At 36.6% G+C, this 22091-nt stretch overlaps 1 protein-coding gene across 4 annotated transcripts; it reads left to right on the plus strand.

The window, feature by feature from the left end:
- The first annotated feature begins 49 nt into the window (after window positions 1-49).
- serhl (serine hydrolase like) lies at window positions 50-12939 on the plus strand. 4 transcript variants are annotated; one of them, XM_048196504.1, is made up of 14 exons: window positions 50-408; window positions 524-665; window positions 877-983; window positions 1115-1258; window positions 1411-1524; window positions 1894-1935; window positions 2976-2995; window positions 4339-4413; window positions 7753-7862; window positions 9723-9802; window positions 9918-9952; window positions 10183-10259; window positions 12066-12147; window positions 12240-12939. In XM_048196504.1, the coding sequence occupies exons 3-14, from the start codon at window positions 926-928 to the stop codon at window positions 12384-12386; spliced, it is 984 nt and encodes a 327-aa protein (XP_048052461.1). In that variant the 5' UTR covers window positions 50-408; window positions 524-665; window positions 877-925; the 3' UTR covers window positions 12387-12939. The 4 variants fall into 4 exon arrangements, with proteins under 4 accessions (XP_048052461.1, XP_048052459.1, XP_048052460.1 ...); XM_048196502.1 differs by having other exon boundaries at window positions 50-665; XM_048196503.1 differs by having other exon boundaries at window positions 50-665; window positions 896-983.
- Window positions 12940-22091: the final 9152 nt, after the last annotated feature.

Consider the following 22091-nt stretch of genomic DNA (forward strand, 5'->3'; position numbering starts at 1 on the left):
ACACCAAATTTGAATCGCAATCTGAATTAAACAATGAAAGTGCCTGAGCCCTGGAATACAATGACAGTTTGTGTTATAAATCAGCACATTGTACTTTGTAAATGTATATGTTTGCGAATGCGTAGAGTTGAACTGTCAAGAATTAACACAGAATGTCATTCATTGCTGCTCTTATCATGTAGCTGTTGGCCTCTGGCTACATTATGGGGTTTCCTAAATATATAGAGGCTGAATGCACTACGCCGAACTAGTACAGAAATTATATGAAATGATAAAGCAGGTATCAAAATTACAGCATATTTCATTGCTCGCTAGCGTTTACCTGATGTTTTGTGTTTCAGTTCCGGATGCGTGAAGCCACGATTAGTACAAAATGCCAAATTGTGACCGGATATTTTCAATATAAAAGTAGGACGAGAAATAGCAATGAATTTACGTTTGTGAAATATAGCACAGTATTTTCTAGTGGTAAACTAGTTATACATTTTGAAAATGCATTGTTTTATTTTATTTTGTCATTTAGGTACGAAATTGTCGTTCAGTTGAAAAGACTTTTATTTTGAAATCACCACTCCAAGGTTACTGGCCAGGATGCGCTTTGCTTACAGTGCGAGATGTGCTTGTAAATAGTAAACTTCAAGAACAGCCAATTAATATCCCTCGACGTAAGTATGCAATTAATTTTGAAAAGCATGACTATACAATCAAGATATGCTTTATATACATGTATTTTTATTATAATTTTATATTCATGTAAAAGTATTTTGTCTCTGCATCCGTGAAGAAAACTTTTTTCTGCATCATGTTCAAATGAATAAGGTGCAAGTTAAGTAAACTTCAAAACATTAAAAAATATCTTTTTCTAATAAACATCAGCTTCTCCCTCTCATGTAAGGGGGTTTAAACTTCACTGCAAGGTGTGAGAATGATTCCTGCGTTCACAAGTCTCAGACACTTTGGCACAACTGCAATGAGGAGAGCAGGTAAGAAACAGCCTTTTTTAATTATTGAAAAGTATATTGATTAACATTCATCATAGCTGCTTCAAAATGAACTTTTAAATTCATTTAGGGAGCATTTTAACTAATGATGACCCTTCTGTACTTTGACACAGCGTCTGAGTTCCGACTGACTGTCCCATGGGGAGAGATGAGAGGTCAGGTTTGGGGTCCTTCTCATGGTCGTCCTGTGCTGTGTTTGCACGGTTGGGCTGACAACAGCGGGACGTTCAATACTCTGATTCCATTGCTTCCTAAAGGTATAGTATTTGATTCCAGCAGAGAAGAATTCATGACCATTATGAAGATCCACATTGATAAATTAATTCTTACATACTTCATTTACAAGCGTCGATGAAGTGGCAGTGGTTCTCATTCTCTCTGTTTTTCTTTTTCTCCACATCTCTCTCAGACTGGAGATTCGTAGCCATTGATTTTCCAGGTCATGGTCTCTCGTCTCATAGGCCTGATGGATGCTTTTACACCTTTCCTTTGTATGTGGCAGATGTTCGGCGAGTTGTAGAAGGTTTGAAGCAACTCAGGACTTTGTTACAAACTGATAATGAATCATCTTCACTACAAAAACAGTAACGTGATGAGAATTTTTGCCTAATTTTCCACAGTTAAAATATCTAAAAATACTTACAACAAGATAAATGTAACTGAGAAGCAAAACTTGTTTTCAGAGAAGGTGTCCTGAATTTTTTTAGCAAGTTTAGCAAAAGTTACTGCTGGTACAGTATGGCAAAATAAACTTGTATTCTAGATACAGTCTTATGCAGTGTTGCTTCTAAAGTAAATATATCTTGTTTTAAGAATTCCTAGTTATTTTTAACTGGAAAAAAGGCAAAAATATAATTAACTATATTTGTATTTTTTCTCCATTTGTTCGCAGCTCTTCAGTGGAAGCGATTCTCTATTATTGGACACAGTATGGGTGAGTCAACTCTTTTACTGTGGTCTTCATTCACTGACGGGTCAAAGTTCTCTTTAGTGTGTGAAAGGTCGGAGGATCTATGTAAACTGTAAATTAGCTGAAGATGAATAATAGTATTGTGTAGCTGTGTTATTGTAGTGCTCTGTAAAGCGCTTGTATTCTGTAGCTTTTCTTCTATTATATAACTATATAGTAGTAGATCAGTAAGAGGGCATTAGAAGGACACTGGGATGAACTCCACAAGTCTGATTTCATATTGCCCTACTATTTATAGCATCCCGGTGCTCTAAATGTCATCCTTATTCATGCCAGATTATGATCCACGTTTTTGAATACCTGCAATATTAATTCCAAGGATTTGAGCTTAAATGAATCCAAATCTATTAAATTAATCCATGTGTGTGTTTTAAATACAAACTTTGAAAAATGTAAAGGGTCAAACATGGGTAAAGATATAGGATGTATGTCAATATATGACATATATATGATTTATCTCTGCCATTATCGTTATAGTTGTGGTGTGGATTCTGCTATCTTTTATATTTGGAATGATTTTTAAGGCCTGTTCACACCTGTTGGAAAAGTTGGAATCACTTTCAGAATGATTTTTTTTCCAGCTGATGAACGATAAAAACATTGAGAGCCAGTCAGAATCCATCCTACTTTAAAGAGCTCCAGCTTTTAAAGCGGCAGACGTCAAAACTGCAGCTAAACAGAACATTATCGTCCGCTGGTGTGGACGCTAAAACAGTTATTGTTACATTTATCTTTATAGTTATCGTCTTTGTTGTGAATGGGCCTTACATGTTAGACTCTGATTATTGGTTCTAAACGATGCAATGTGCTGTGAATGCCCAGGAATTATGTATAATATTTATTTTACGCTAGAGTTAATACATACACCTATAAACAATCTTGGTGTAACATAACCACATTAATAATTTTGACACTGAAATATAAATGCAATTATTGTTTTTATATTGTTTTTGATCTGGATTAAATACTTGTCCATTTACCATAATTTGATGTTTCTTTAACAGGTGGGAATGTGGCGGGAATGGTGAGCATCCATTATAATGCTTTTCTCTTTATGAAAATGAGTTGTTTAGTACAGTAGTTTTGAACTTGCTTCATGACCCAGATTTTACATTTGACATAAAGGCACAACCTATCACAGTACTAAAATGACGCATTGTTAAAAGTACACAAATATGTCCTTAAATGTGTTAATATTAGTATGAGCTGTATATTCCCAACAGTTTGCTAAATTATTAAAGGTGCCTTTGATTCAAAAATTGAATTTACCTTGGCATAGTTAAATAACAAGAGTTCAGTACATGGAAAAGACATACAGTGAATCTCAAACTCCATTGTTTCCTCCTTCTTATATAAATCTCATTTGTTTAAACGACCTCCGAAGAACAGGCGAATCTCAACATAACACCAACTGTTACGTAACAGTCGGGGTGTACGCCCCCAATATTTGCATAATGCCAGCCCATGATGTTCCCAACATTATAAAAGGCATTAGACAAGGGTAGCCAGTTAACGTCTGGAGCTGCACACAGCCGAATCATCAGACTAGGTAAGCAAGAACAACAGCGAAAAATGGCAGATGGAGCAATAATAACTGACATAATCCACGATAGCATGATATTTTTACTGATATTTGTAAATTGTCTTTCTAAAAGTTTCGTTAGCATGTTGCTAATGTACTGTTAAATGTGGTTAAAGTTACCATCGTTTATTACTGTATTCACGGAGACAAGAGCTGTCGCTATTTTCATTTTTAAACACTTGCAGTCTGTATAATGCATAAACACAACTTCATTCTTTATAAATCTCTCCAACAGTGTAGCATTAGCCGTTAGCCACGGAGGACAGCCTCAAATTCACTCAGAATAAAACTTTAACATCCAAATAAATACTTTACTCACATAATTCGAAGCATGCATGCAGCATACATGATGAACATGTTGTAAAGATCCATTTGAGGGTTATATTAGCTGTGTGAACTTTGTAAATGCGCTGTAATATAGTCGACAGCTCGTGTGGCAGGGAGCACGTGATTTAAGGGGGTGGCGCCGAGTGTAAATCAGTGCATTGTTAATGATGCCCCAAAATAGGCAGTTAAAAAAATTAATTAAAAAAAATCTATGGGGTATTTTGAGCTGAAACTTCACAGACACATTCAGGGGACACCTTAGACTTATATTACATCTTGTGAAAGAACGTTCTTGGGCACCTTTAACATTTTGCTATCTTGCCTATGCACGAGTATAAAGCTTTTCCCTGCTGCCTTTGAACAGATACATTTTTGGGTTTTGCAACAGTTAAGAACCAATGTTTTAGTACAGTCACTGTGTTGTGTAAATGTAATGTGTGAATGTTCTGATTTTTCAGTTTAGCGCGTTATACCCTGAGATGGTTGAAGCTGTAGTTCTCTTGGATACTTTTGGATTCCTCCCGACAGAAGTGGTAACAAATATAGCTGCAATCAGCCATTAAGGGGCCAAGCACAAAGAAGCAAGCAAGAAGTAAAATCATCAGTAAAATATAGCATTTTATTTCATATACTTTATTGTAGTTAGTGGCAATTTAATATTTTGTTCAGTTATAGTGCCACCAACAGGTGCAATCCCACCACTTTTTTATGTGTCCTCAGAGTTTAGGAGTTATAGACATGCATGAGTACATAAAAAATGACCCATGCATGACATGAATTGCATTTTTTTTGCCACTTTCTATCAAAATTTTGGCGTTAAACATTTAGCCAATGGCCTATGTTTCTAAATTTCCGATGGTGGTTGTGTCTTAATCAGACTAACGGTTTCGAAGATATTCTCAAATGTTGTTTTAATGCTAAATCGCAACGTTGCACAAACCATAAGGCGAAACCTAGCATATTAGGTATTGTTGGACTAAGCAAGGATTCAGGAATCTAAGGTGATGACTCCCATGAAAATAAGTCAACCACATCAAACGTTATAAGCATATGAATATTTTTATTTCACCACTAGGTGGCGCTGTCACAAAACTTCTCAGGCTCCTTCAGGGCATCATGCTGATGACCCATATCGAGTTTCGTAATGATAGGCTAATGTGTTTAAAAAAACACAGCATTTTGCTACAAAATGCAATATGGTTGACGGCCAGAATGGCTGATTTGGTCAAATTGGATATCATTCAACTCAGCACAATGCCACGAATCTAACAAGACAAGTTTTAGAAATAACCGTTCAGAAGTTATGAGCAAAAATAGACATTTTCTATTTTTGCTATCTCCAGACCTGTAGGTGGCACTGTGTGGCGCGGTGGCATGCTTGTGATGACATGTACCAAGTTCAGTCAGAATGTGCTAAAGCATTTGCAAAGATATAGCCTCGCATCCAATTTGGCATGTTCTTCTCCAAATTTGTTTGCATGTTATTCTAGAATTTTCAATAACTTTTTGCCAGCATAGTCTGAAGATGATCTGATTTGATTTTCATGAAAATTGGAACAAACGTCTAGGAGGAGTTTGAAAAAGTAGTTTTTTTTGGCAGGAAAATTTGACAGGAAAATTTAATGACGGAAAATGCCATCAAATCGAATCATATTGAGCCAAGGAATTTTGTTTCTAATCCTTATGGTTCAAAAGCTATTAGCATAAACATGAGTGAAACTTTGGGCAAGTGGTGGCACTAGAGAGTTTGATCTAGAGACAAATTTGCTGTAGTTGGGACTGTCCTCTATCAGGGTGCCAAATTTCATAACTTTCCCGCAAGCGGTTCTATGGGCTGCCATAGACTCCCAGAACGGAAGAAAAATAATAATTAAAGCTGCAAGCAGCGATGAAAGGGCCCTCGCACCCAGGCTTACTGCCACCCGGTGGCCTTAGAAAAACTGAACAGTGGGTGATATTCATTTAAAGGTCCCGTTTTTCGTGGTTTTTTGAAGCTTTTATTGTGTTTATAGTGTGCAATATAACATGTGTTCATGTTTCGCGTGTAAAAAAACACAGTATTTTTCACATAATTTACTTATCTGTATACCGCTGTTTCCACTGTCATAAAAACGGGCTGATGACTTCCTTGTTCTATGAAGTCCCTCCTTCAGAAATACGTAACGAGTTCTGATTGTGCCAGCGGTTCCTGTGTTGTGATTCGACAGCAGCTTAGCGAACCTTGCCCGGAAAGGTCACGCCTCTTACCATAACGTGGAGATGCACGCGCTCAGTGTTATTGTAAACATAGTTTTACATGTGGATTATAATTATCGGGAACCGAGTTAAACATAAATTGTAACCATTGATCTCTAAGTACAGCGTCCCTGGGAAGGCCAAACAAAGGTGATTGGACTGCGGGATGAAAATAACAGCGTTTCGACGACATGGCGACAAACACACTCTACAAACGCAACTCTTGCTCTTCTCCGTGGGAGCGCAACAAGACCACGCCCCCTTTTTTTGTGTATTCCTGTGGGCGGAGGTTAGTCAAAAAACTGTTTTAGTGACGTCATTAAAGAAGGAAGTAGAGGGATGTAGTCCAAACTGGCCGTTCGATGTAGGCGACTTCTGTTAAATAAAATATCTCACTTGGCATTGAACTTTGAGCTTTAAAATTTTACAGATTTTATTTATACTCTAACAACAACATTACACACTAACTAAAGTTTGAAACATGGGATCACGAAGAACGGGACCTTTAAGCGGATAAATAGAGGAGAAATATGGCAAAGTCATTTTGATGCACCACAGTTCCTGCTGCCAGCAGGTGGCGCTTTGACTTTTATGGAATATTCCCAAGTAGATGTCTTCAGGCCAGGAATATTATCAAGCATGTGAAGTTTGGAGCAGATCAACAACTTCCTGTTTCATGGCGTTAATCGCATACAGTAGCACATAGCCAAGTGTTGCATGATTTAACGTGTTTTTAGCATGTTTGGTACTTCATGGCATATTGAAATGTGTTTTAGGGAGTGAATTACAGTGCAAAGCATACCATTTCCTGTTGTCAGCAGGTGGCGCTATGACTGTAACTGAATATTGGCATGTAGATGTCTTTAGGCCAGGACTCTTATCAAACATGTGAAGTTTGATCGGACACTGCATACCTGAGTTACAACCACTTCCTGTTTCATGGCGAAACATCGAACTTTCTCAGGCTGCCACAGAGACGTCCTTCAGCGAAAACTCAAGATCTTCACAATTTAACGTCGCAAAGGCCTTTAGACTAGACTGACCAAATATGATGTTTTTCTGATTAAAGCTCTAGGAGGAGGTCGTTAAAGTACAACGTCTGGAAATGGCAAAAAATTCAGAGAACAAATTGCAGAGAAAATTCAATATATCTCACTTCCTGTTGAGTTTACAGATTTTGCACCCTGGGACTTTTTTGTAGGTATTGGGCTGTTACATCTGTCTACCGAATTTCATACCTGTACGTGAAACGTAGCGTGAAAGGTGCTGAATTTAAATTTTGTAGGTGGCGCTATTGAGCCATTTTGCCACACCTAATTCTGAAACCCATATCTGACGTAAATTTTCACCATTTCTGACGCGTGTGCAAAGTTTCATGAGTTTTCGAGCATGTTTAGGCCCTCAAAAATGCGATTCATTTCGGAGAAGAAGAAGAATTGACTGAGCAATTACAATAGCGTCCTCACACCACCGGTGCGTGGGCCCTAATAAGAACGCCATCTGATACAATAGGTGCCATCGCACCTTCAGTGCTTGGCCCCTATAAATAGAGCATGTTAGTGTCGCTGTCTGTAAACATAGAGAAAACTTCTTGTTCAACATGCATACAAGATAAATATTTATTTGTCCTTCCTTAGCCTGACATGTTTGAAAACATGAGAAAAGGGATAAATGATCAAATCCATTATGACAACAAGATGGATGAAAGGAAAGAGAAGGTGTACACGTACGAGAAAGCCAAAGAAAGGTGAAGAATGCCTGATGTCATATATTTGTTTGTCTGCAATAAACATGAATGTTCTTGTTTTCTGTTGAGTTTCAACAGGTAAGCTTTGCCACATTCTTGCCCACAATTGTAAGGTCTTATCTCTAACTTTCTCATTCCTCTTTAACTACATTTTTGCCATTTTAAGTTTAGTTTTCATTTTTTTTCACCTCATATTGATATATATTGTTTTTGAAAGAAGTCTCTTCTCATCTTGTCTGCATTTATTTGAACAAAATACAGTAAAAACACTAATATTGTGAAATACAATTTAAAATATTTTTTTCTGTATTCTTTGTCTAATTGAAATAGAATTTAAAATAGAAATAGAAATAGAAATGGAAATGGAAATCTTTTGTAACATACTAGCATTTTAAATTGGTAAAAAAAAAATCAAGGTGACCGTTACACGTTACTACATGTACTACAATAATAACAGTAAATCATGCACAATTATAAGGGGCCGTTCACACAGAACGCGTTTTTCTATTCCAATGCGCTTACTTTCCCATTGTTTTTCTATGTAAACGCGCTTGACGGACGTGCATGACCGTTAGGGGCCGTTCACACAGAACGCGTCTTTGCGTCTAAAAACGCGAGACGCAGCGCTCAGGAGTGGTTTTTAAAAAAGCGCAGCATAGAACGTGAGAATCTCGAGACGCGCCTTTGAGACGTGATGCAACAACGACAATAACGGAAATAATAGAAATGGGCAAACTGCAGAATTTACAGATACAAGTTTTGATATGGAAAAAAATAAAAAAAATAAAATAATGAGCGCCTCCTCCGCCATGTTGTCATTATATAAAACAGTTGTCATGTCAACTCGCAACGCTTGCCCCGCCCCCAAGTTCTTCTGATTGGTCCACTGTTTTGGAACTGACATTGATGAGCGGCGCTGCATGTAAAAGTTGAAATTCTTTTAACTTGACACGGCGTCTTAAAAACGCGGCGCTCATGTGTGAGGCGCTGCAAAAGACGCGAGACGCGAGCGTAACGGTCATGCACGTCCGTCAAGCGCGTGTTTACATAGAAAAACAATGGGAAAGTAGCGCATTGGAATAGAAAAACGCGTTCTGTGTGAACGGCCCCTTACGCTCGCGTCTCGCGTCTTTTGCGGCGCCTCTCACATGAGCACCGCGTTTTTAAGACGCCGTGTCAAGTTAAAAGAATTTCAACTTTTACATGCAGCGCCGCTCATCAATATCAGTTCCAAAACAGTCGACCAATCAGAAGAACTCGGAGGCGGGGCAAGCGTTGCGAGCTTCTGTTTACAGTAGTACGTTGGCATGACAACTGTTTTATATGACTGCAACATGGCTCATTATTATCTTATTTTCTTTTTTTCCATGTCAAAACTTGTATCTGTCAATTCTGCTGTTTGCCCATTTCTATTATTTCCGTTATTGCCGTTATTGCCTTTGAGACGTGATTATTGCATCACATCTCAAAGGCGCGTCTCGCTCGCGTTCTAACGTTACACTGCGCTTTTTTAAAACCCATTCCTGAGCGCTGCGTCTCGCGTTTTTAGACGCAAAGACGCACTCTGTGTGAACGGCCCCTAACCCTACTTAGTAAGTACATGTAGTTAATTAATATTTCTCAGTACTTACTTGAATAAGTACAATAACTATGTCACCTAAAAATAAAATGTAACAATCTTTACTGTCACTTTTGATCAATTTAATGCATCCTCGCTGAATAAAATCATTAATTCCCTTTCCTAAAAGTTGTACTGACCCTAAACAAATTGTAATGTATTATATATATATATATATATATATATATATATATATATATATATATATATATATATAAATTTTTATTATTGTTCTCTATCAGGTTGAAGATTGCAAACCCCGTTCTTTCCGATCATTCCGCTGATATTCTGTTGGAGCGAGCAGTCAGAGAGGTTGAGGGAGGTAAGACATGCTCTAGTCTACTTCATTCATTCCTAGACTTTCTCACAGGTTTTGCTCACACAAAACATTTTATTATATCATTGTAGCTCTCTAAATGATTTCCTTTCTCTTAAAGGATTTATATTCACCAGAGACTTCAGGATCAACCTGGTGAGCCATTTCTATATATTTATTCATTCTTTTACATTTCACTTGTGTGTTTATTCCATTTAACAAGATTTCAGATTTTGTTCTACTGTTTAACCCACATTTATGTATCTTGTTTTCTGCTTTACAAATGTCTTGTTTAGGAAGGAATGTGTGAAAATATACGCTATACACATCATGATTAATGTGATATATCTTTTTCTGCTAACTTCTGATATTTGGTTTTGTTTCAGAAAAACATTGTGAATATTAGTATGCAACAAGGCCTCTACATGCTGTCACTAATTAAAACCAGAGTGATGCTACTGCTGTGAGTTCAATTCACACACATACACACACACACAAGTTTTCATAGAGTTCATGAGAAACACTGTATACATTTATGCACAATGCTCAACCATTATTACATTTCTGTCCAGTGCTGATAGGATGATGATTATTTTCATGTTATGGCCAGAAATCAATAATTTGGAACACCTTGAAATTATAAGGTTCTATCTGACATTTTTGTCAAAATTGAGTTATTCACATATTCTTATTCTGTGACTTATTTACATTGTGATTTTTTTATTTATTTTTTTTTTAAGTTGTGTACATTTTGTATGGAAGCCTGTTTCCGTCACTAAATAAAAAAATAAAAACAGTAATTGCGAGTTATTATCTCAGAATTCTGACTTTTTTATCTCATAATTGCGAGTTTATATCTCACAATTCTGAATTTTTTCTCAGAATTCTTACTTTATCTTGCAATTAAGAGTTTATATCTCACAATTCTGACTTTATAACTCACAATTGTGAGAAAAAAAGTCAGAATTCTGAGATAAAAACTGCTTTTATTTTTTTTACTTAGTGGCGGAAATGGGCTTCCATAATTTTGGGACTTTTTATTTAGAAAACAAAAAGGTTCTATCTACAAAGTCGAGTGAAATGCAAAAAATTTGAAGCTCAATATCTTAAACCGCTCAGAATGCAGATAGAACCTTATAATTCCAAGGTGGTAAATTGGCACTGGCAGATATTAAATGATCTACTATTATGTGTAAATAAATACAAAATAAAAGACATTTTAAGTGCCTCAAGTCAATTTAGGCATCATAACATTATAATGTACAGTATGAATAATATTTTGCTATTTGAAATAAAGTGGCCCCAAAAGTATTCGACAGTTAAGTTACACAAAATGCCTGAATGTCATTGTACTAAATAAGATATTTAAACCATGTGGCAGACCTGCACGATTAATTGTTAAAAAAAATCGCAATTGATTCGAATACCCACGCAATCTCATTCCTAAACGACAATGATTCGCCTGTGTCTGTTAAACCTTGTTAAAGCTGCTGTCTGTGATTTTTGGCCCTCTAGCGGTTAATAAACAGAACTGTACGTGTCTTGCGGAGGAACATTGTAGCCGGAGCTACTTTTCTCCATGTAAGTCTATGGCGAGTCACACAGTTACTGTGATACTCTGCGGCGAGTCCTACCAGTTCGGTCTGAAATAGTCCGAATATAAACACTTATTATAAGTGTAGCATAATGATTCAGGATAAGACAAAAACATGGTTTAGAAAATGGATTCATGTTGTATATTCTCATTATATAATTTTTGTAAATCTTTAACACAAAAAAAGTTGCGGACTGCAGCTTTAACCGAAAAAATCTGTTCAGTTTATTTGTGATTTGAATTATTCATTCAAGAGATTTGTTCAAAAATCCAGCAATGAAACAAGTGAAGCATTCATGAGTGAGTCATTGAATCATTCATTCAACCTGATTTTTTTTAAAATAATTCATTCAAATTCATTTAAATTAATTAAACATTTTAAATAGACTGCAGCAATTAACATTTTGTCAGAACCTCTAGTAAAATGCATGTTATTTTGTTTAACTGTCTGTTCAGAATTGTGGGAAATTCTGTTTTAAACAAAAATAGAGAATACAGAATCGTGCAGCTCTACCAATTGACATCTGTGAACAATTGATGTATAAATGTGCGTAAGTGAGGCTTTAGTGCCCAAATACTTTTTGGGATGATTGTTAAAAATACTGTTTATCCTAACACTATCAGATACATACACTATCAGACAGAATTTGTGTCTTAAAGATGTTTCTTTTCCAGGGCAAGTGAGGGTCTATTCAAAACGTTTGCTCTACCTAATGGATATGGTGATATGATTCGGAAGAGCTGGACTGATCAAAAAGTAAGATACATACACATGCACTCAAAAATGAGGGCAAAATGTATGTCTGGAATGGCAGTATGTACAAATATATCTTTCTCACTCCTCTGCAGGCCACCATTATTGACATAGAAGGAGACCATCACATTCACCTCAACAAACCCGAGTCCGTGGCCTCCATAATCACTGATTTCCTTCAGTCACACAGTCCTGACAAAACAGAGAGTGAATGTGACAACAATCAGACTTCGAAATTGTAACACACACACATGCAGATTCAAATAATGAAGTTTACTGATCCAAAGTATTCACATCATTAACCAATTCTCATAATTTTGTGTTATACTGCGATACTTTTTTTTTAAGCATAACAAACTTATTTTCTCATATTACAAAAGGTGTTTTGTTAAAAAAGACATTCTGAACATTTGCAGTGTTTTGCACTCCATTCATCCATTCGTCTTCCAGTTTTAATGCTGGTGGAAATCACCCACACAACACACACCTCACAGGAGGTATGGTGCTTTTTGAGATATGGATTTGCAAAATGCATTGCTTTGAATTTTGGTCTTCCCATTAAGTCAGTTAAGGATATGAATACCTTTTGTTAATGACTCTCTTTATGTTGTGTAATTAAAATGAAATGCTGCTGACATTAACTGTAGTCTTAAAACAAAAAAAGCTTTAGTACCAAATCATCTTTACACATTACTAGATTTAATCTACTCAAAGAAAAGCTGGCCATATGATACATATAAAAGTTTTTTTTGTGTGAAAACGTCTATTAATGTTAATAAATATTAATTAAAATCATCTGTGTTTTTTGTTTTGTTTTGATTTTTTTATTGTGGTGATACAAAATTAAAGAATCATGTGTGTAATTTCTGAGCCAGAAACAAAATGTAAAAATAGTTTGACTATGTGCCATTAAATGTTCTGAATTTTCAGCATCATTACTCCAGTCTTCAGTATTACATGATCCTTCAGAAATCATTCCAGTATGCTGATTTGCTGCTCAAGAAACATTTGTGAGTTTAATTTCCTTCAGGCTTTGCTGAAAGCTGCACATCTTGCGTTTGCCTTGTGCTCATATGTAGGTCATTGCTGCTCAGTTTTGCCTTACATTTGAGCCTATCAATAGCATGATACTCTGAAGACCAACAACTGTGTAATGGGCATTATTGTGATGAGATTATATGTGTGTGTGCTTGTGTTTAAGAATCTGCTTTATGTTTATTCAGTCAAGCATTGCTCACCTCAAGCTAGTAAGACTTAAAGAGTAATGTAGCAGCTCCAAAGTGTGTGTTTGTGTGTGAGAGAGATTACATTAGGAAGATTAGTCTGGGAAGTGTCATTCATGTTAAAGAATTTAATTCAGTTTAATCATTTACCCTCAAATCTGTATGATTTTCTTTATTTCATAGACCGTGCACAAAAGGAGATGATAAAGGGATAGTCCACCTGAAAATTCATACATTTTTACTCGTATCGTTCCAAACCTGTATGACTTTCTTTCTTCTATGGAACATGAAGATATTTTGAAGAATGTTAATAATCAAAAACTTTCTGTACCCATTGACTTGTATTGGATTTATATTTCTTGTATGTATTTATTTATTTATTTTTGGTCCATGATACAATTGAAGACATCGGGAACCAAAACTTTTTAGTTACCAGGTAACACTTTACAATAAGGTAATTGTTAATAATTGTTAACTACATTAGTAGACATGAGCTAACAATGAAAAATAATTCTAAAGCATTTATTAATCTTAAAGGGATAGTTCACCCAAAAATGAAAATTTGATGTTTATCTGCTTACCCCCAGCGCATCCAAGATGTAGGTGACTTTGTTTCTTCAGTAGAACACAAATGATGATTTTTAACTCCAACCGCTGCCGTCTGTCAGTCTTATAATGTGGGTCAATGGGAACTTCTTTTATAAGAGTAAATAAAACTTGCTTAGACAAATCCAAATTGAACCCTGTGGCTCGTGACGACACATTGATGTCCTAAGACACGAAACGATCGGTTTGTGCGAGAAACAGTATTTATATCATTTTTTACTTCTAAAACACCACTATGTCCAATTGCGTTCAGCACTCGCTTAGTGATGTCTGATCGCGCTCTGACAACGGCAGTGATGTCTCGCGCATATACTTCAATGAGTGCTAGACATCACTTCCTCTGTCAGAGCGTGATCAGACATCACTAAGCGAATGCTGAACGCAATTGGACATAGTGGTGTTTTAGAAGTAAAAAATTATATAAATACTGTTTGGTTTCTCGCACAAACCGATCGTTTCGTGTCTTAGGACATCAATGTGTCGTCACGAGCCACAGGGTTCAATTTGGATTTGTCTAAGCAAGTTTTATTTAAAAAAAGAAAGTATAAAAGAAGTTCCCATTGACCCACATTATAAGACTGACAGACGGCAGCGGTTGGAGTTAAAAATCATCATTTGTGTTCTACTGAAGAAACAAAGTCACCAACATCTTGGATACGCTGGGGTAAGCAGATAAACATCAAATTTTCATTTTTGGGTGAACTATCCCTTTAATTATGATTTTATATATATATATATATATATATATATATATATATATATAATCGATTAGTGTTGTCAGTCGATTTAAAAATTAACTAATTAATCACATTTTTTCTGTAAAGGATTAGTTCACTTTAAAATGAAAATTACCCCAAGCTTTACTCACCCTCAAGCCATCCTAGGTGTATGAGTTTCTTTCTTCTGATGAACACAATCTGAGTTATATTAATAAATATCCTGACGCATCCTAACTTATAATGCCAGTGAACGGGATCAACAAGTATGAAGCTCAAGAAAGTGCATCCATCCATCATAAATGTACTCCACATGGGGGTTAATAAATAATATGCCTTCCGTATTCAACTTACGAAAGAAGCGTAACTGACGTAGCATCAGTTGCACTTCTTTCGTAAGTTGAATATGGAAGGTGGTCTGGCGGAAGCTAGATATTTTACTCTATAACATGTTAAATATGGATATTTTTCTTATACACAAATGCATCGCTTCACTTCAGAAGGCCTTTATTAACTCTCAGAGCCATGTGCGTGCAGAGTATTTTTATGATGGATGGATGGATGCACTTTCTTGAGCTTCATACTCATTGATCCCGTTCTCTGCCATTATAAAGCTCGGATGCATCAGGATATTTATTAATATAACTCGATTGTGTTCATCAGAAAGAAGAAACTCATTTACACCTAGGATGGCTCGAGGGTGAGTAAAGCTTGGGCTAAATTTCATTTTAAAGTGAACTAATCCTTTAATCGCAAATAAAAACATTGGAGTTTTAATATTTTTATAATGTAATAATTTCACAGTTACTCTCCAAATTAATGTAGAAAGATAACAAAGATATTTTAAATGTTTGTTTAATGGCATCTTTTTATGAATGAAGGCCAGTATCACTGACAGTAATACTGATACTGATGTCTCTATGAAATAGATAAAAAAAAAAAAAAACATTAATTATAGACATTCAACATTACAGTATAACTGAAAGCTATCAATTTCAAATTTTATTAGGCTTTAAAAAATAACTTTTAATTTAAGTGAAATAAATGTCATATTTACCTGTGGCCTTCCTACCTGTCTAACAGGTATTACATTTTATTATTATTATATATATATATATATATATATATATATATATATATATATATATAAATATTATTATCTTATTATTATTATTATATTATCTTATATATATATCAAGCATTCTGCGTTAGTTCAGGCAGGCCTCGTAGTCAAGCTCCACTATCAGCTGATTCGCAAATTCCAACCCCACCTATATCAGCTGATCCGATTTCTATGGACTCCGTTGGCAACTCTAAAATAAGGCGCATTACTTCCGTCAGCCGCAGCTTCCGTCTCTCTGCCTGCTTGGCTGCTTCCACTGTACGCTGCTTGCAACCCACCTCCTCCCCAGCTCCTCCTTAAACTTGTGTTTAATTTAATCAGTGTCATTCTGACGGGGAATTTAGAACAGAGCCATACCGCCAAATGTAACTTCAGCAAAATATGCCAATAAAAAATTGACTAAAAAGTTTGTCTCTGGTAATTTTTTTTACTTAAGTGGTCCTGACTGATATATATAAAATATGGACATATGGACCGCTTTTATGAAATTTTTTGTTATTTTCACAGCTTTGGTTGTATTTTACCACATCACCATTCACTGTATGGAAAAGAGCAGCGTTAACATTCTGTTAAATGCCTACTTTTGTGTTCCGTGGAAGAAAGGAAGCCATACAGGTTTAAAACAACATGAGTGTGTGAGTAAATAATGACGGATGAAAGATGCTGTGGCTTATTTGAACCTTTTCAGGGATTTGAAAACATTTATACAACACAACGTCCTTCCTAAAAATGATTTCCAATAATATCTGCCATGATCCAGTTTGACATGAAATGACCAGGATTGGGAAGAAAGGGTTACACAAAAAAAAAAAAAAAAAAATTATGTAACTTGTGCTCTGACCCTTTCCTCGTCAGAGATGTCTCCATGGTTACCCCCCTCCCAACTGGATGGCACAGCTTTGACAAGGAGAGCACGAAAGCAAGGGTGTGAGAAAACCCTCATTCCATAGCATCGAATAAAATAATAATATAATCGTCCATGTAGATGCACCAGCCATCTTTTGGCTTCATTAATCAGCATTTTTATTAAGACGATTCTATCTGGGTTTAACACTTTAAACCCCAAACTACAGTGCCGGTTCACAGACGATCAAAGAAAGACTGCAGGTATGTGGAGACATGATGTAAAGCTGATGTTTTATAGCACGCTGTCCTTAATTTTTAGTGTATTCATCTTCATTGATTGTACTTCATGTTGTACTGCAGAGTAAAATGGGAATTGTTACTGTTAGGTACTGTTGATGAGTGACAATACAGTCATATTTCGATATGGATCATGGAATGTTTCATATACTGCACTAAACATGTTTTCATTTTAATTCAGAGAATAAAAAAACTGTCTCCATGTTTTCTCTCTTTCTATACTTTTGAGATAGCACAATGCCTTGGATGTTTCTAGACTGGTTCGTCCCCGTCTATCTGCTGGTCTCAGTCCTGGTCCTGGCCGGTTTCGGAGCGTGTCTGTATTTTCTGGAGCCTGGTCTTCAGGATGCCCACAAGTGGAGCAACAAGTCAATGAGACACCAGCCGCTGGCTCCCACAAGGCAAACACACTGCAGAGATGACGACAGTAACGCCTTGTTATGATGGGACATGTGTGGACGCAGCAATGAGACATTCGTGCCAAATCACCCATTGATGCCACTTTAGCAAAATCACAGGGTTTTTTTTAGTTATATGCAATGATCTGCAATCAGATTACAGAGTAAAATGGTATAATAATACTGCAGTACTCCATTAATTTATATTTACAATGATTGTTATTTGCATTAAACATTGTAATGGTAATTAAATTTGGGTCAGTGGGCAACTGAACTCGGTATGCTGTTCAGAGTGTTAAGGTGGTAAAGTCAAAGTTAAACCAGTTGAATATAAATTCTTCAGGAATGAGCCACCTCTTGACATTGCAGTCGAAAGTAAAAATACATACTGCTATTCTAGCATAATTTTTGGTCAGGATGAAGTGTACGATTGACATGTTTACCTGTTGTAGCATATCCACGACACTGACGCAAAATGTGCCATCAGAAAAGCACTAAATAAAGATTTCGGCCCTGCAAAACGATTTGATCAAATCCAGAGATGGTTCCCAACAAACCTCCCACACAAGTCAATGTTAGAGTAAATTTAAGTGACATTTGGCCAAACTGGAGGAGCAACCGTGACATTTGTGTGAAGGGGGTATTGTATGAAAACACATTACATACAATGAACAAACAAAATGGAATGTTTCCAGGTCATGACGGTCATGTTCCGGGTTGTGAACATGCCTGAAAAATCTGGAAAATCTGTCACAAGATACATATACTGTGAATTAAAGAGTAAACCATAGGGAATTTGAACTACTCAATATGCTATAATTGTCATTAGGCATCAAATAATGGTAGAAATATCTAAAACTGAGCAGTACAAGCTGCTGATATAAAAATCTGCCATATTTTAAAAGTATATTCGAGACTTGTTCTTTTTAATAACACCATTTTAGTTGTATCATCTGTTGCAGATGTGTTAACTTTTGCAATGTCTTTAAGGGTACGTTACGACAATGATGTACTAAAAACGGAAAAGTTTTTCCTTTGCGTTTTTTTGAATACAGATGACAGCCTTGTCAAAACGATCCTTGTTCACACGGATCCGCGAAAATGACTAAAAATGCTGTATTATTCATGCCAGGCCAGTAGTTGGCGATGTCACTTTGTCTACGCGCAAACATAATGAACATGTAGGCTAATACTTACGCGCATGACGTCATCGCTTTCACAAATTTGTGTTTTTGTAGTTTACACAGAGACAATAACTTTTTCAGGCCCCCAAAACGCTGTTGTCATGTAAATGAATGGCCAAAATGCATAAAAAGATTTCCGTTTTTAGTTGAAAACTGATGTCTAAACGGCCCTTAAGATACAAAAAAAAAAAAAAAAAACACTTTGTTATTATAGTCTTTTTTGTGGGCTACTGTTTTTACCTGAGGCCTTGGAAGTGTTTTAGTAGTTATTTTTATGTGCCAATATTTTTAGTCAGTATAGCATAGATGCACACCGATTTTCATTAACAGAATGCAATGTTTCTTGGATTCAAACAATGTTAAATTGTTGGTTAATCATACTTTGGACAATCACACATAATAATGGCATTCATAATAAAGTGGATAATTGTATCATCAATTGGAGCCTGTTTTTTTCCTCTCTTGGAAATATTACTATATTAAACACAAACTGGTCAAGAAATAGTTCTCTGCAAGTTTCCACTTGATTTTGGAGTTTCACAAATTCTGCCATTTAGCGAGTATGATGTGAAGAGAGTGGGTGAATGAGACAGTGGAGCTTCAGATGAGAAGAATGGAGGGAATGTAAGTCTAGTACCCACCATTTCCTGACGCACTCTTCCCCCTTCATTCTCTCGCTCCTCTCTTCCAGTAAACAAGCCACAGGATCACAGGTCAGTAATATTACATATCACTTTCAGAATTTGATGTACTCACTATATGCCATAGTAGGATAATCCAACACCTTTTCTTTAGATTCAATGGACAAATTTACTTTGGAATCCTTTTTTGTTGTGTTAGTCTTATTTTTTATTTAGTCAAGGTTCTTTTTCAGTTACAGTGACATGTTAAATTAAACAACTTACTACATATGTATTACATGCTTCAAACTTTTTCATGAAATCTCATAGGCTGTGTCTTATACTGCAATGAACCCAGGGGAGCAAGACCCAACTGGAAACACATTACCTACAGGATCTTCCTTCAACACATCCTCTCTGTTCTCAGCAAGACTCTCTCCATGTCTTGACCCTACTTCTCCTTCCCCTTCCAGTCTCTCACCATGTCCAGTTATCTCAGCTTCCTCTCCCTCCCGTCTCTCACCTTTATCCTCTTCTCCTTCTCGTCTCAGTCCATCGTCCCACTTTATTTCATCTTACTCTCCTGTCCGTCTGTCTCCTTGTCCCACATGTGACCCATCTACCTCACCCACTAGAGTGTCCCCCTGTCCCATGCCTCTTTCCCCCTCGGTTGTCTTAAAAAAGCCCATCCACATTTCCTCCTTCAGTCAGACCGGCCAAAGTTTGGAACAAGAGAACCAGACGCACAGTTCTCCAACCAGGTATGTTTCTCTCAATACAGATGTTTTCAAACTTTTTGATGTCAAGGACCCTCAAATTTGCATATGACTAACCGCCCTCCCTAAAATATAGACTCATTCATACTGTGTGAGAAACAATGTGATATTATAAAGCATTGCTGTTTGCAAAATTAAATACTTTTTTATTGTTACTGTACTGAAGCAAATTATTAAAGGGATTGTCCATCCAAAAATGAAAATTCTGTCATCGTTTACTCACCCTCAAGTTGTTCTAAATCTGTATAAATTTCTTTTTTCGGCTGAACATAAAAGAAGATATTTTGAAGAATATGGGTAACCAAACAGTTGTAGGGCACCATTGACTCCCATAGAACACTAAAAATCATTACAAATTCTACAGATCCCCTAGAACCCTCTTGCACCCCTTTAGGAGTCCTTGGACCCCCAGTTTGAAACCTCCTGTCTCAATATACTACATTATCATTTGTCATTTCCAAACATTACATAATTGCTAATGTCTTTCATTTTACAATGTTTTACACTGTTGAAAAATTTGGTCAAATGTTATTTTGTTTCATTTATCAAACCTAACGCCTCTCATCCATTTTCTATTGTTCTTTGTTCTACAGCAACATCAATACAGTGGATACATCCCTGAATTCACCACAATTGAAGCCAGTAAAGACCATTTCTCAAATAGAGACTACAATTAGACAGTTACCAACTGACAAAGGCAAACCATTACGTTCTGCTGATATCCGTGGTAAAACATGGCCAACAGACAGCAAAATATCTAGATTTACACCCATTTCATCCACTGAGAGAAGCGTCAGATCAATCCCCATAACCAACGTGAGGGGTCAAAAAAAGCAAACTGGCCTACAACAAGATCCATTCAGACCTCAACCGCTAGAGAAACTAAAACAAAATTCGAATATCTGCTACCAAGTTAGCAAGCCTTCAACGGTTGAAAGCATAAGCCCTAAAAATCTCAGACATGTTGAAAAAAGTGAAAGCAGACCACAAAATTTAACCGGATATCAAAAGAAGCGCCAATCGCAGGACCCTACTTTAGTTCGAATCCGGCTTGGATTGATTAAGACAGGGAGGATTATAAATTCTGCTGCCCACTTGTCTAATCTGGAGAAGATCAAGGGAAGCAGTGAAGAGAACAACCTAAAAATTCAGAGCGATGGACATCCTGCTGTTTCAGAAAAGTTACAACAGCCCATTCATTCAAAGATAATGTTAGGGGCAGCCAAGCAGATAAGACCTACCATGATGTGTCAGAAACTTCAAAACCACCCACAAGCTTCAGCTGAAGGAAAGAGACAACTTTACAAACAATCAACACCTACAAATCCAATCTCATTACCTAAAGCTACAACAAGCCAAAAGGATATTTTTCAAGAACTGAAAAATGGAAGTTCTCCAAAGGAATACAGTGAACTGGTTTCATCAAGCTCATCAACAAGGCAAAACAGAGCTTCAGAGGACTGTAACACCACCAATGATAGCTCTAATGAAAGTAATATGACGATTAACTCCTCCCAACACAATCAAACCAGTGCCAATGACAACCAAGAGTCTAAACTTAAGAGCAGGCCGCAGTCCACAGCTTCCGAGACAGAGACGTCCGTCATCACATCCCATTACAATAATGCATCAGATCAGTGCGGCCGAATGAGCTGCTTCCAGTTCCCTTTGAAGAGTCCCAGATCATTCACTGAATGTGGTCAGCTGAGCAGAATCTGTAGACCAGTGATCAAAAGAACATCTGACAGTAGACCTACATACTTCAAAACTCCTCAGGCATGGAGAAGATCTTCCTCTAACCAAACAGCAAACACAGGAAGGGATGTCAGAAATTCATTTCAAAATAGATACAACCTTTCAGATTCAGATTCTTCTAAATCCTCTTCAAGCGAAGCGACCTTGCATGAAGATTACAGATTCGGAAGAAAATACAGAGGTGCACGGTTATACAAAAAGTGTGCTACTAGTTGTCCAACTAAATTTGTTGGCAAGAAACATGATGCCACTGTTCACCCGGACCTCTCTGGCAGCCCAAGCACACACACTAACTCTGAAATACTGGAATGTTCCATGGCTGGATGCATGCTGCAGTGTCCATTCACTCTAGATCAACAACAAGAGTCCAAACACACACTTCATACTACAGATTGTGACAGAT

The sequence above is a fragment of the Megalobrama amblycephala genome, linkage group LG7 (assembly GCF_018812025.1).
Source record: "Megalobrama amblycephala isolate DHTTF-2021 linkage group LG7, ASM1881202v1, whole genome shotgun sequence".
Lineage (NCBI taxonomy): Eukaryota > Metazoa > Chordata > Actinopteri > Cypriniformes > Xenocyprididae > Megalobrama > Megalobrama amblycephala.

Excerpts from the sequence above, each read along its gene's own strand:
- serhl (XM_048196502.1), top strand. The coding sequence starts at position 926 with ATGATTCCTGCGTTCACAAGTCTCAGACACTTTGGCACAACTGCAATG. Across the intron at positions 1,936-2,975 it reads TATTATTGGACACAGTATGG|GTGGGAATGTGGCGGGAATG; the intron begins GTGAGTCAACTC and ends TTTCTTTAACAG. Across the intron at positions 10,260-12,065 it reads ACCAGAGTGATGCTACTGCT|GGCAAGTGAGGGTCTATTCA; the intron begins GTGAGTTCAATT and ends TTTCTTTTCCAG.